The 13,362-nt window shown below is 42.5% G+C and overlaps 1 protein-coding gene across 1 annotated transcript in view; it reads left to right on the top strand.

The window, feature by feature from the left end:
* hip1 (huntingtin interacting protein 1) overlaps window positions 1-13,362 on the top strand; it is a 39,740-nt gene that overhangs the window by 19,847 nt on the left and 6,531 nt on the right. Inside the window, exons 5-21 of the mRNA XM_079225317.1 lie at window positions 708-788; window positions 2,904-2,980; window positions 4,044-4,105; window positions 5,144-5,284; window positions 6,800-6,857; window positions 7,007-7,082; window positions 7,648-7,791; window positions 8,411-8,505; window positions 8,856-8,928; window positions 9,037-9,220; window positions 9,463-9,551; window positions 9,795-9,911; window positions 10,004-10,105; window positions 12,107-12,301; window positions 12,498-12,645; window positions 12,762-12,848; window positions 13,217-13,324. Coding sequence (XP_079081443.1) covers window positions 708-788; window positions 2,904-2,980; window positions 4,044-4,105; window positions 5,144-5,284; window positions 6,800-6,857; window positions 7,007-7,082; window positions 7,648-7,791; window positions 8,411-8,505; window positions 8,856-8,928; window positions 9,037-9,220; window positions 9,463-9,551; window positions 9,795-9,911; window positions 10,004-10,105; window positions 12,107-12,301; window positions 12,498-12,645; window positions 12,762-12,848; window positions 13,217-13,324 — 1,837 coding nt within the window. The remainder of the gene's footprint in view (window positions 1-707; window positions 789-2,903; window positions 2,981-4,043; window positions 4,106-5,143; window positions 5,285-6,799; window positions 6,858-7,006; window positions 7,083-7,647; window positions 7,792-8,410; window positions 8,506-8,855; window positions 8,929-9,036; window positions 9,221-9,462; window positions 9,552-9,794; window positions 9,912-10,003; window positions 10,106-12,106; window positions 12,302-12,497; window positions 12,646-12,761; window positions 12,849-13,216; window positions 13,325-13,362) is intronic.

Here is a 13,362-nt window from a genome sequence, read left to right as displayed (position 1 = left end):
TGGGGAAGCCCTGCATTCGCCTGCAAAAACTAAATGCGGTTTCTGTATAGATTAAAAGTGTCAGTGGTGATAACATTCGCATTGATCTGAACTGAACTGAGCATGAGTTTCTTTTTTCAGGTTTATTGTGCAGTCCTGCACTCCATAAAGCCACAAAGCCTGACCAGTCTTGCAGTCTGCAGGTCTTATCTGTATTCCGGGATGCTTTTTTTTTTTTTTTAACTACTCAGTTTTTGCTGAAATCACTGCGCATGAGGATACAGGAAGTGTGGTCCCTGTGACCAGGGGTTGTGGCCTCTTTCCTGTTCACCCGCACTCCCAGGCTCAAGGAAAACGGAAGAGAGAAGCAATTGGCCACAGAGCTACTCGTATTCAACTTTGTCCACACTTTTAGTCTGGGGACATTTTCACACACAGTGAACTGAAAGAGTCTGAATCTGTGCAGCGGGAGGCGAGAATATTTTGGCTGCTGTGAGATGATTCAGCCCCGCAGCTAGAAAATGAAATGGCTCTTTCATGTTTATTGTATACTGACTTCAGCCAAAGTGCCACTACGAATTCCCTCAAAACAACCAAATGATTTGCTTTTTTTGTTAACCAGCAAACCTGCAAGTCCTCCAGGAGGAGGAAATAATATTTTCCACTTTTGTTGACGTCCCTCCTCCTTCTCTTTAATGTCCCTCTTGTGTGTGTTCCCCCTCCTCCAGGGTCACCTGAGTGAAGGCTATGGGAAGCTGTGCAGCATCTACCTCAAACTACTCATCACCAAAATGGAGTTCCACATCAAAGTGAGTTGGCCTGGCCTATAAAAACCAGCTCCAGTCTCCCTCATCACTCATTATCTTTGTCTCAGACTCTGTTTTTAGTGCCAGCGTGCCTCTGCAGGAGGCCGGCTTTATAGAAAATTCTGGCTTTCACACTAATGGCCTCTGAGGAATCTGTAATGTAGCCTTTTTATGGGACAGCAGAGCGCTGCAGGGACCGAGGGGTAGTGTTGATGCTATCACAGGAAGATGTCATTCTTACCCAAAGAAAGTGTTGGGGTGGTTTTAGAGGGCAGTTTGAGGAGGAGCAATGTGACACGTTGGCAGATGAAACCTTTGATTAGCTCTTTATACCCGGCATTTGCAAAATGTGTTACTTATACACCAGCAGGCAGGTTGATCTATATGCAATGTCTAAAATAGCCGCTGACTTCCCAGAGAAGGAAATACAAATTGTCATCTCACACTCTGGATAAAGGTCAATTAATCAACAATCCGCTCCAGTAAACACAGTCTCATATTAACCTTATTAAAGCAAAGGGCTGGTGAACTAAAAATAATAACTGCTTGGATTATTTTTACTTGCTAGATTATCATTATCGTACGTGCATATTTCTGTGGAAATATTGTGACTTCACTTATTTGAATTAATGGCATGATTAACAGAATAAGGTGATATGCAGCTGTAACTTGGGAGTCCCTACACCTGTCCACCATTAAACTTCATGTTATTTTGGAAGCAGAGAAACGAGAACAGTTTAGTGCTGCAGTTTTATGTAAATCAATCATGACAGCATGTTCAATTCAGAACCAGGGTTTTGTTTTGATTGGCTTCAGCTACTGAGACTGAATCAAAGAAAGCACGAGAGCGGTGCAAAGTCCAGACAATGCATCAACCTGAAGGATTGCCGGAGGAAGTTTACAGATCCTTTACTTTACTTAATGGGTAACATTAATGTTTTTCAACCCCTATTTTTTATGTTATTGTGTCTCAGTGACTAATTCTTGGATTTGTTCCAGTATTGAGGGAGCCGCTGCAGCCGCCAAACAAGCGGTAGCGTATTCGCTCGGGGCAACTCCTCACCGCCATTGTGCTCTTGGTTTTGCCACTGACCAGCTCAGACTGTTTCCATAATGTTGTCGGACAGTTATAATAACAGAGAAATTAAACATTTTTCTTTGCCTTTCGCTGGATCCGCTCTGTTGTTGTGTAAAGCCAAGCCTCCCCTCAAGGAGAAGTCTCCCTCTGAAGCCTCCCATTGCACCCGCATTGTCGAAATCAGCTAAATATGCCATGACCTTGAAAATCTTTTAGAAAGCACTAAGCTAAGCTTTCTGTCCTCCAACCGACTCAAACTGTTGACAGCTCCGGTGTCCCGTGGCTCTCCTCTCTTCAAATCTCACTCTCTTGTCTTCAGGCAAACGGGAGGGAAAGGAAAACTTTTTATTTATCTGTTTCCATGATGTTGTCAGACTCTTATAATAACAATCTGAGCCTCTCGGTGGCAAAAACAAGCACTTTTAGTGGACTTTGACACAAAAACATGGGAGAAAAAAGGGTCCAGGTTGAAAAATACCAAAGCCCTTTAATGTTGCTCTGATTAATATTTCACAATATTAACAATAGACCACATGATTACTTATGTGTGACGAAGCAACAGGGAATTACCCGACCCTGCTGCTCCCCTCTGCCTTGCAGAGCTTTTTCAAGACTTTTTTTAGCTAATTGTTTAGTTTTTTGGCCCACAACCTTTTATGTTTTGTTTAATTCTTGCCAATCTCATCTTAAAAATCTGTCTACGTGCTGAGCAGCAAACAGCAGAAAGACACCGTTAGCTGCAAACTGATGGACATTGTGCAACATTAGCGGCTAAAGCAACAGACGTGTTTCTAAGGCGTTAGTAGAGACTTAAAAGAGTGAATATTTGACTTAAATCCATCAGGCGGAAACACAAACACGACTCATCCATGAATTATAAAATGGGGAAAGTAAAGTACAAGCACCTCACATTTGTACTTGGAGACAGTACTTGTGTAAATGTACTTAGTTATGTATTCCAGCCTGTTAAATGGTTACGATCATCCGATTGGGCCTGTAAATAGACGTCTGAATCTCCGACTGTTTCTCCTCTCTTTCAGAACCCTCGTTTCCCTGGCAACCTGCAGATGTCAAACAGGCAGCTGGACGAGGCGGGAGAGAACGACGTGAACAACTTGTGAGTGTGTCGTCGTTGTTGTTGTTGTTGTTGTTGTTATTGTTGTTAATGTGCGTATTGCCTGCCAGGCCCCAGGATCCAGATATCAATGAGTTTCAGTGTTCTTTCTCAAACAATTATACATTCATCATAATGCTCCAGAGCCACAAGAACTTACTCAAGGCGATAATTTTAGGCGGTCGTTGAGCACAAGTTAGTAGAAAAAGCTGTTTGGAAATTTAAATTGGTGAACAACGTTTTGAATTCTAATTAATTTGATAGTCCTGATTACGTTTCATTCTTTCATCGAAGCTTATTCTTCACACTGTCATGAAATCACGAGGCCTCGAAGACGGAGATGGAATAGAAAATGGGAGGAAAGATTTCATTCACTTTTGGCCGCTACAATCACCTGCTTACTAATATGTCATCCGTTAAAATAAGATAATGTCCACCAGCAACTCTTAATCAGAGGAGTTTGAGGCCCTAAGAGGTAAAATGATTGTGTAGATTTATTCCCAGGTGGGTATTTCACTCCAGCTGCGACCGTGATGAACTTATTTCAGGCACACATGGAAGTGAATTTATAATGAATAAAATAACTATTATTATTTATTAATGTACGGACATAAAATGCTCTCTTCAAAACCACAAGACTGCATTGGCAGAACCAGTAATTGTTTTACATCACCAGTAGGGATTTTTTATTTACACAAAGTGTATGAAAGTGAGACCTCGTTTTAGTGTGTTTCATGATTAATGTATTCCTTATTTCAAAGTTCTTTACGTGCTGAAAATAAGAATGCAATGTAACTTTTTGGCATGATAGAGGAATATGATATGATGACTTAGCCATATAATTACACTTTTTTGTTTTTGTTTGCATCTGTAACTATTGGTCTAATTCAAAGATCTTCATGTAATTATGTCTGCAGGCAATGGGAATGGAGTCTATTGCCTAATTTTAGCAGGTTTCCTCCTGTTTTAAAAACCTGCATATACACACAAAAAAATGTGTTGCAAACAGGAATATGAAGCTCATATAAAAGTGGTCATCGATCTTTCTGTGTCTCCCCTCTCTTAGCTTCCAGCTGACAGTGGAGATGTTTGACTACCTGGAGTGTGAGCTCAACCTCTTCCTGGGTGGTAAGTTATTCTGGTCCGACCGTGCGCTCTGTGCTACCAACTGTGCTGATCTGGGCCAGATTATGATGTGGCACGCACCGGTTGATGATACACTGACAGACAGGAAGACGCGGTCTGACTGATAGGTGTACTGTACATAATGGTGCACAGAAATAGACACTCTGGCAGCTATTAGTGATTAGATACTGGAAGGTGGTCATGCTGATGTCTGGATGAGTCATCCTGGGTTAAAGTGTCCAGACGGGACTCAAAATAGACGGCTGGGATGTGACCAGGAGTTCAGAGGAAATGCCGGGAAAGCTATTTTCTCCCGTTCATAAATGAACAAAAAAAGGAAATTGAACTATTTGTTTCTATTTTCAATCGAGAAGCCAGATCTCTATTCAAATTCAGGACAAACTTTTCCTCTTCTGACTTATATTCTCTATGGGTTTGATGCTGTGAGCTGATATTCTACTCCGAAACACAAGAGAGCCTGTGTCACCTCAAACCCAAATCTCAAAACCTTCGTCAGCTTCCTCTTTTGGTCTGGTGTATTTGAAAAGCATCACGTCATTGTGTGTGTGTGTGTGTGTGTGTGTGTGTGTGTGTGTGTGTGTGTGTGTGTGTGTGTGTGTGTGTGTGTGTGTGTGTGTGTGTGTGTGTGTGTGTGTTCAGGAAACCACACCTCTGCAGTGAACACAGAGGCTCTCCAGGCTTTGGGGGTTGTTGTGAGCAGGGAAATGAAAGAGGGGCGTAATGATGGAGGCAGAGAGGGAGTCAGACAATCCTGTTAGTGTTCAAGTTGTTGCTCCACGTTAAACTTATTTTCTTTCTCCCAACAAGCAAGAGTGAGCGTTTTTTGTCTTTCAACTGTTTTATTAGTTCAATTCAGTGGAAGTGAGCACAGCAGAACAACTTGATTGGTCAGTCTTATCAGTGACTGTCTCTCTGAAATGTGTGATGATAACTGATAGGTTCAGACAACGTTGTGGGTGTGTAATGATCCTGTGGATGCGTCCATTGATCGTGTATGTGTTTCCTCTCTGCCCTCCCCAGTGTTCAGCTCACTAGACATGTCTCGGTCGGTGTCGGTGACGGCGGCGGGCCAGTGTCGCCTGGCCCCCCTCATCCAAGTCATCCTGGACAGCAGCCACCTGTACGACTACACCGTCAAGCTGCTGTTCAAGCTGCATTCCTGTGAGTGAAACACCCTCCTGTTGGTCAAACGGCACAACTACAGGCGAAGTAGAAATAGTACAGGTTGTTCAGTGCTGGTCAAGATACAGATATGGTGCAGTTAAAGGGCAGTGAGTCGTTGTATATGGACTTTATCAGTGGTCACCAGTTGGGTTGTCATGCTGAAATTAACTTGTTAAGCTGTAAAATACAGTTCAGATCTTATTAGAACAATCTTATTATCAAGTCAATTGAATCATTTAATCAGTATTTTCATCCCAGATCTCTCTTTACTTTATGTAAAACCTGATGAATGCCACCTATTCACGAGGGAGCTGCACGTTGATAGGATTTAATCATTCACAGAATAAATTCCCCAAAACTGATAAGTAGGCTCCCATTACCTTTTGTGGATAAGTTTCATTCATAAAAATGTCACCAAAGTGTAAAAATCAGAATTTAACACCACAGAGCTTTAGGTCCTGCCATTTGAAATGAAGGCAAGAAGGCAACTTTAGCAGTGTCTGTAGTGGCGTAAAAATATATTTCCATCAATTAATCTACAATTATTCTCACGATTCATCATTTAATCTACGAAAAAAGGTAAAATAGTAGTGAAAACCATTCATTACAAGTTTCCAGAGCCCAAAGTGACGTCCTTAAATGGCTTTATCTGACCCAACAGTCTGAAACCAAACAGTATTTCATATTCTATCATTCCGTATAATCATAAGAAGCAATTCTTCTTATTTGAGAAGCTGGAACCAGCAAAGATTTTAAATTGCAAAAACTATTAATCGATTGGTTTTCGATCAGTAGTTGTATTGTGACCTGGAACAAAAACTGTAGAAAATATGAATACAGGCGTCAATGATGTGACAGAAATAAAGACAGAATGAAGGTTAGATATTAGCCACGATGATGATAATATGAGAAGAGGATATTAATGTAGCATTAGTATATGTTTGTTTAAGTTATATTTAGTTTTAGTTGATTTTTAATGAAAAAGACAGGTCTGGGCTACTTGTGAATTCCGTTTATAGAAATGTTTTAACGCAATAAAATCTGTAAAAACCACAAACGCTCTTGAATATGTCACATACACTTCTGTTCGTATGAGTGCTTCTTGCATGAGATCCATTGCCTCCTGAGCAGCAGCTTTACCTTTTAGCTCTGTATAATGTGAGTTAATACTTAAAATGCGTGACAGGTTTCTTCAAAGGTTCAAAGATGACATGCTCTCCTCGGAGTTAAACGTTTTTTCAGACCCTCTTGGCTCCTGAAACGCTCCAAAGTTCCGTTGGATAAACAAAAAAATGCATGCTATTCAGTTTCAACAAGCCTTTTCTCTGTTTTTTTTTAAAAGAAGATGTTTGGGAGATTTGAATGCTTTCACTTCCCAGCTTTGATACCTCCATGCTCCAAATCCCATCATCCACGTGTGCACTCAAACGTTACATACATGTAAACACAGAATACCTGAACAGATTGTGCGTCCCAGCACTGACACGCTTGTGTTTTGTGTTTTGCTCTCAGGCCTTCCAGCGGACACTCTCCAGGGCCACAGGGATCGCTTCCAGGAACAGTTTAAGAAGTATGAAGTTCACTCGCAGGAACGCAGCCGGTCACGGTTTCACTCGACACAACCGAGTGTGACCTCAAAGACTGAGCTCGTAGTACCGCGTTGAATGAATTTTCCGTGTCGAAGCTCTTCTTTCTGATCTCTCTGTTTCCGTGTTTCAGGTTAAAGAGTCTGTTCTATCGCTCCAGTAACTTGCAGTATTTCAAGAGGCTGATTCAGATCCCACAGCTGCCTGAGGTGAGACCCGCCCTCACTAAGTCCACTTGTTAACCACACCTAAGCCTAAAGTTGACCCGCAACGGTTGTTTCAGGTTTCTGTTCCCCAATGGATTAATATATTCTAGTTGTTCATACTCTAAAACAATTCTTGATTATATCTTGTTTATATATTATTTGCCTTTTCATATCAACTTCTCCGTTTTTTCCAAACCCCCTTCACTCTGCTGACATGTTATGGCGTATATACACTGCTACATGTGAGATAAATGGAAATGAGGAAAGAGACATGCAGGCCGCCTTCACAATATGTACTTCTGGCTCTCACTCTCCTAAATTTGCTCGTATCTATTTGAGGATGTAACCCATATCCATCACGAACATGAAGCGACAAAAACATGCCCTGGCTGCACGTTAGCATAGCTGCACACCCTCGCTCTTCATTTTAATTTCAATATTCAAAAGACTTCTTTTAATGCTTTTGTCTTTATTGTTGATTGTCATCGCACGGTGCTTGCTAAGCCTCGGCCCCGACACTAGAATTCTGTCGGCTGACTCTCATAATTTCGCCCTGTGTTTCTTGCAGAACCCGCCTAACTTCCTGCGTGCGTCGGCCCTGTCGGAGCACATCAGCCCTGTGGTCGTGATCCCCGCAGAGTCGTCGTCCCCCGAGTCGGAGCACTTGGTGGAGACGGACGACCTGGTGGACACGGACGTCCCCGTGCTGCCGGTAACTAAACGAGACAAGTTTCACGGAGTGGTTCCTTCTTTAAGGAAATTCATCTGTTCTGTATGTGCTTTGAAGAAGGATGTTAGGCAACAGATGAAATGTGGTAAACTGAGGGACAAAAAGCAGGAAATTACCTGAGGAGACTCTATTTTGTAATAATTTTTCAGATTCTTGGTAAGATTACTCTCAACATCTGGTTTATGTTAATCATGGCACGTCAGGATATTAATTAGATTGACTTTTGCATAGCTGGTTGTTAGAGAACAAAAAATGCATTTGTCTTCTATGAAACATAGTAAATAACGAGGTAATTAATGGCAGTTTGGACCCACAATCCAACTGCAAAACACCTGCATTATTATTAGTGAATGTGCAGATTGATAGAGGCGCCTAATAAACATATTAGATGGCATTAAACTATCAAGTCACTAAGGTGGATTGTATGAACAAACTCTAAATAGTTAATGACTGTTTCATAATAACTAGAACTAACGGTAAGCGGTTAGGAAAGGGATGGAAACTCAAGATAATGATTTGGTTTAGTTGGTTTACCAATAGAATGGTGCCAATGTATGCTTTATATAGATCATCATCATGATATTTTTTTTTTAACACACAGCCTGCTTTGGAGACCAAGTTTGACGACCTGTTTGGCACCTCGGCTGCTATTGACCCGTTCAACTTCAATCAGAACGGCTTGCGGAAGGACGACAAGTAAGGCCAGAAAGTGTTACATTTGTGTGACTGCAAGATTGTAGTTGTAAGAATTATTTTAAAAACGTTAAAAAGCCAAATTATGATAATCTGCTCTGCTAGTCCATGTCATTGTGTCCTTGAGCAAGACACTTAACCCCTAATTGCTCCCCGTTGCTGTGTGAGCTAAATGTAATGTAATGATCCCGAATATCACAACACAGATATGGATCAAACTATAAAATACAACGTTTGATTGGATGCATACAAAAATCCAGACTAAAATCAAGCAGAATTTCATTTTTATCTGTTATAAGTCACGAGTGACTCCTGATTTTACTTTTGATTGATGTTTTGTCTTGATCCATCAGAGACCGTCTGATTGATCAGCTGACCAGGGAGATCCAGGCCCTCAAAGACGAGCTGGAGTCTTTCAGACTGGAGGTAAAACATTTCTTCATCACTCTGCAGTCACGTCTCGCACACAAAGAAATCCATCGACAAAGGAAACAAGTTAATTTCTTTTCCTCCTGCTCTCCCCTCTCTCATCAGAGTGGTCGCTTGTGTCAGGCTCTGAGGGGGCGTGTCAATGAGCTGGAGGCGGAGCTTGCGGAGCAGAGCCACCTGAGGCTGCAGGCTGCAGGAGAGAGCGAGTTCCTGAAGGCGGAGCTGGACGACCTGCGCAGGGTCCGAGAGGACACGGAGAAGGAGCAGCGGAGCCTGACGGAGATAGAGAGTAAGACGAGATTTGTAACTTCATACATTATTATATAATTCAGAAAGATATTTATTAAATCAAAATAGTTTGGAATTATTGAAGCTTTCTTGCCTTAATATTATTTAAAACATTTATCAATGACTTAAAGTTAAGCTACAACAAAATCTGAAAGCAGTTAACAAATCTGATAAAGGAGTGTGTTCCACAATATATACAATATAATACCAATGTCTCTCTCTATATTGTGTGTTTCCAACCAGAAAAAGCTCAGGCCAATGAGCAGCGCTACACCAAACTGAAGGAGAAGTACTCAATGCTGGTTCAGAGCCACGCCGACCTGCTGAGGAAGGTGAGGAAGACGAGTCTTACTCCGTCAAGTTCAATCAAATCCTTCTGTGTCCATGTCCCCTCCTAAAAAAAACATCCAAGCTTAATTAACTTCTGTCCTCCAGCTGTCCTTTTTTGTAATTCCCTCAAGCTGAAGATCCAGATTTATTTTGGTGTGTGTGTGTGTGTGTGTGTGTGTGTGTGTGTGTGTGTGTGTGTGTGTGTGTGTGTGTGTGTGTGTGTGTGTGTGTGTGTGTGTGTGCAGAACGCAGAGGTCACCCGGCAGATGACGGTGGCTCGGGCAGCACAGGACGAAGTGGATGCAGTGAGGAGAGAGATGCAAGAGAAGGTGAAGGCCGCTCAGGAGGTTGCAGACAGACAGGTGAGTACGACATAAATGTTGTTCTGTTAATGGTGTTCAAACTAAGCTGTTGTGAGGTGTCTAAAGTGAACTTTATGACTGGTCTTGCTCAGGAGAGGGACCAGCTGAAGCAGTTTCAGGAGCTGCAGAGAGAGCTGGTGTCCAGCAGGACAGAGCTGGACTCCCTGAAGACCACCGTGGCCTCGTCACAACAGGTCACTCTCCTCTCACAAAATGACTCTCTACAAAGTTGCTGTGAAAAGTCACTGAATTCATTCATAATGGCCCCAATTAAAATAGATAATAGCGGCTGCTGCGTGAAAGAAAGTGTGACAAGATTAATGATGTGGAACCTTTCATTTACAAATCTGGGTGATCCTAATGGAGCACAGTCTGGATAAAATCTAAAAATGGGCTGCTGGCATTATGTCCCTCTTACTCTAGTCATACACTCCACTTTTGTAGTCTTATTTACATCTTTGGTGCACGGTCCTGTGTTTGTCAAAGGTTGACAGTATGGATTACCTGTTTATGGGACCCGTCTGAAACCTGAACCCAGAACAATTAAGCCCAATTAAGTATACCGGTTTCAAATTTCCAGAATTTTTCATATACCGGTGAATGGCCGTAACGATTGTTGTCGCTCTTCGGCAGGCAGCAAGATGTAATGTTCACAGCTGAGGGCGCAGCGGTCTGATCTACTTACGTGTCAGGGTTATAACTTTAGTCATGGTTAAAACTTTCTAACAACAATTAATAACCCACAACTAACGCTCCTTAACAGCACAAAACACCAGGACACAACAGTTTGTGACACATAAACAATTTGTAACACTAATAATTGTACATTTCTAAAATTACACTGCCAAACTGTTGTGTCGTGGTGTTTTGCACTGCCCTAGCCCAGGCTATAGTATATAACATACATGCCATACCTGTATCAGGCTGTTCACATTGTGATTACACTTTCCCAACTTTCACTCCATACCATTTCCATTTTCTTGTCATTTGTTATGTCATCTCATCTTCGTCAATGACTGTCCTTCCCAAAGCAACATCTCAAACACATCCAGTTTCTGACTGAATCTATATGCTGATACAAATCTTTGGCATCGGGTTCAGCTTGAGGAAATTGCAGCACAATAGATTTCATCCTCTACTCTTTCCTGTTGGTCCTCTTTCGGCCTGTGTTTGTCATCTCGGCAGAGCCCAGAAGCCAAGTTGATGTTTGTAACGGCCGACGAAAGGTGTTCCTTTTAAAAAAGAAGATACCAGAATGAAAACTGTAAAATCTTGTCCAAACAGCTGCTTGTGCTTGGTTCCTCGCTTCAGTGTTCTCCCGCTAGCAAAAATTGATCTCCAGGAATATTTTGAAGGGGACAATAAGGGGAGAGACAGTTCAGTAAGCCATGAATTCATGTTATTAACCCTCACAACTTCTACTGATTGCTCTCAACTCCCTTCGCCTTCCTGTTTCAGATGTTTTTCTGCACATGCAGAGTACCTCTCATCTGTCTCTGCCTCCCACTCCTGGCGTCCCACTCTTGTTGCCACTTCTTATCAACTCTGTCACTCTTTCTGTCCTCCTACTCCTCCATCATCCCTCTAATCTCCACAGTCCTTTTCACACACAGCCCACACTTTATCGCCGCTGTCACATGCTTTCAGCTCTCGCTAGCTCCTGCCGAACAGTTTACATCCATATTCTTAATCTGTTTTTTTCTTTATTTCTCTACATTTCTCGCTTTCTGTCGGACCTGCTGGGACTCAGGCTGTAAGTCTCACACTTGTTTTTCTTACCATGCACTCACTACTGTGTATTTAAATAGTTAATTGTCCAAACATTTAATTTCACAAACTTCCTGACGTAACTCTTCACTCTGTTGCCACAGTTTGTGTTTGTTGTTTTGCAGCCAAGTTGCACAACCGCAGCTTGCCAGTGTTCTTTTGATTGTCAGCTTGGCCTCAACATAAACCTCTCTGTAGACTGTGCGCCTCTCCGCAAACTTAAATAGAAGCAATATTGTTATAATCAGTGGCCGGCGATGAAGTGAGGTGTTTTTTTTATTTTTTTATTGTGTGGTCAGAGCACTCAAACCACATCCTGAAATGTCATGTCAGCCCAGTATTATCCTAACCACGTCTTCCTGTGGATTAATTGTTCCTCGTAATCATCTTCAATCATTTTTTACCCTTCCATTTATTCGTCCATGTAGTCGAGTGAGGTGCTCAGCACCCAGCTGGTCGCCCTGGAGTCTGAAAAGGTGGAGCTGGTGCAGTCCTTGTCGAAGGTGGAAACGGAGCTGGCGGTCCGCGGGGAGGAGCTTGAGCGAGTCCAGAGCTCGTTGGCGACTGAGAGGGAGAGCGGGGTGAAGACTGCAGAAGCTCTGCAGAATCAGCTCAATGAGAAGGTGACAAATTGTCTTTTTATCCATTATCTTTCCTAATTAACTTTCTTAATTAGCTGCAATAAATCAAGCAGATGTTTCGGTTGCAAGTGAAGGACCCAGCACGTCAATGAACGTCTAATTATTTTTCGCATTTGGACCCTCTGGCATTTCTAATAAAGGCTTGTGTGATAAGTTGTGTGTGTATTTGCGCCCACAGGAGAGCAGGGAGCAGGCGTTGGAGAGCCAGCTGGTCGCAGCCCGCTGGTGCAGTTTGCAGGGAGCTGTGGAGGAGGCAGAGAAGATCATCCAGGATTCGTTGGCTCAGATAGATGACCCGGCGCACATCAGCTGCACCAGCTCCGCAGGTCAGAGCAGCTGTGATAGATGCTAATTAGCCCTGTGTGTAGTGATGTTTGTGTGCATGCTCACATGTTTACGTCTTAACTCCCATGGTCCTCTTTGTTTTATTTTATCTCTGCAGACTACTTAGCATCCAGATGTCAGGCCTCTTTAGACTGTATGGACCGACTCCATTCTGCCAGAGAGGGCTTCCTGGCTGACAACACAGGTGAGAGTTTGGCTTTGCAAAGGTGAGCGTTGGATGTAAAGATGTGTATGAGTGCATGCCTACTACATGCCTTTTTATTTAAAAAAAATTTGCTACTCAACATTGTCGTGAAGACCGTCGTCACCAAACACACACCCTAAAATAATTGTCATTATTAAAGGCCTTGCCTCTCCGTTGTTTTGGCTGATTTTGCCCAAGTTGCAGCTGAGGGAAGCTCTGCAGGGAACTACTATGTGATATCACCACTTTCTGAACTAATATACAAAAGATACTGTTATAGGTGCAACATAATTAAGGAGTAAGTGAGTGTAGCGTTCAATCAAGTAAAGTGACCAATAGGTTTGATTTCATATTATTTGTTTGTCTAGGTGTATCTGAGCTGGTACGAGTGGTGACCCAGTGTGGCCACCTGGTGGGCGACACCATCGTTCAGGGTAGTGCCACCTCCCACATGGTGCCCGTGGAGCAAGCTGATGGTGTGTGTCTGTGCTTTTTCATTAACTTTCATTGCATG

This window comes from Taurulus bubalis, assembly GCF_910589615.1.
Source record: "Taurulus bubalis genome assembly, chromosome: 10".
Lineage (NCBI taxonomy): Eukaryota > Metazoa > Chordata > Actinopteri > Perciformes > Cottidae > Taurulus > Taurulus bubalis.
Note: the sequence above shows the minus strand (reverse complement) of the source record. Positions and strands in the feature narration are given on the sequence as shown.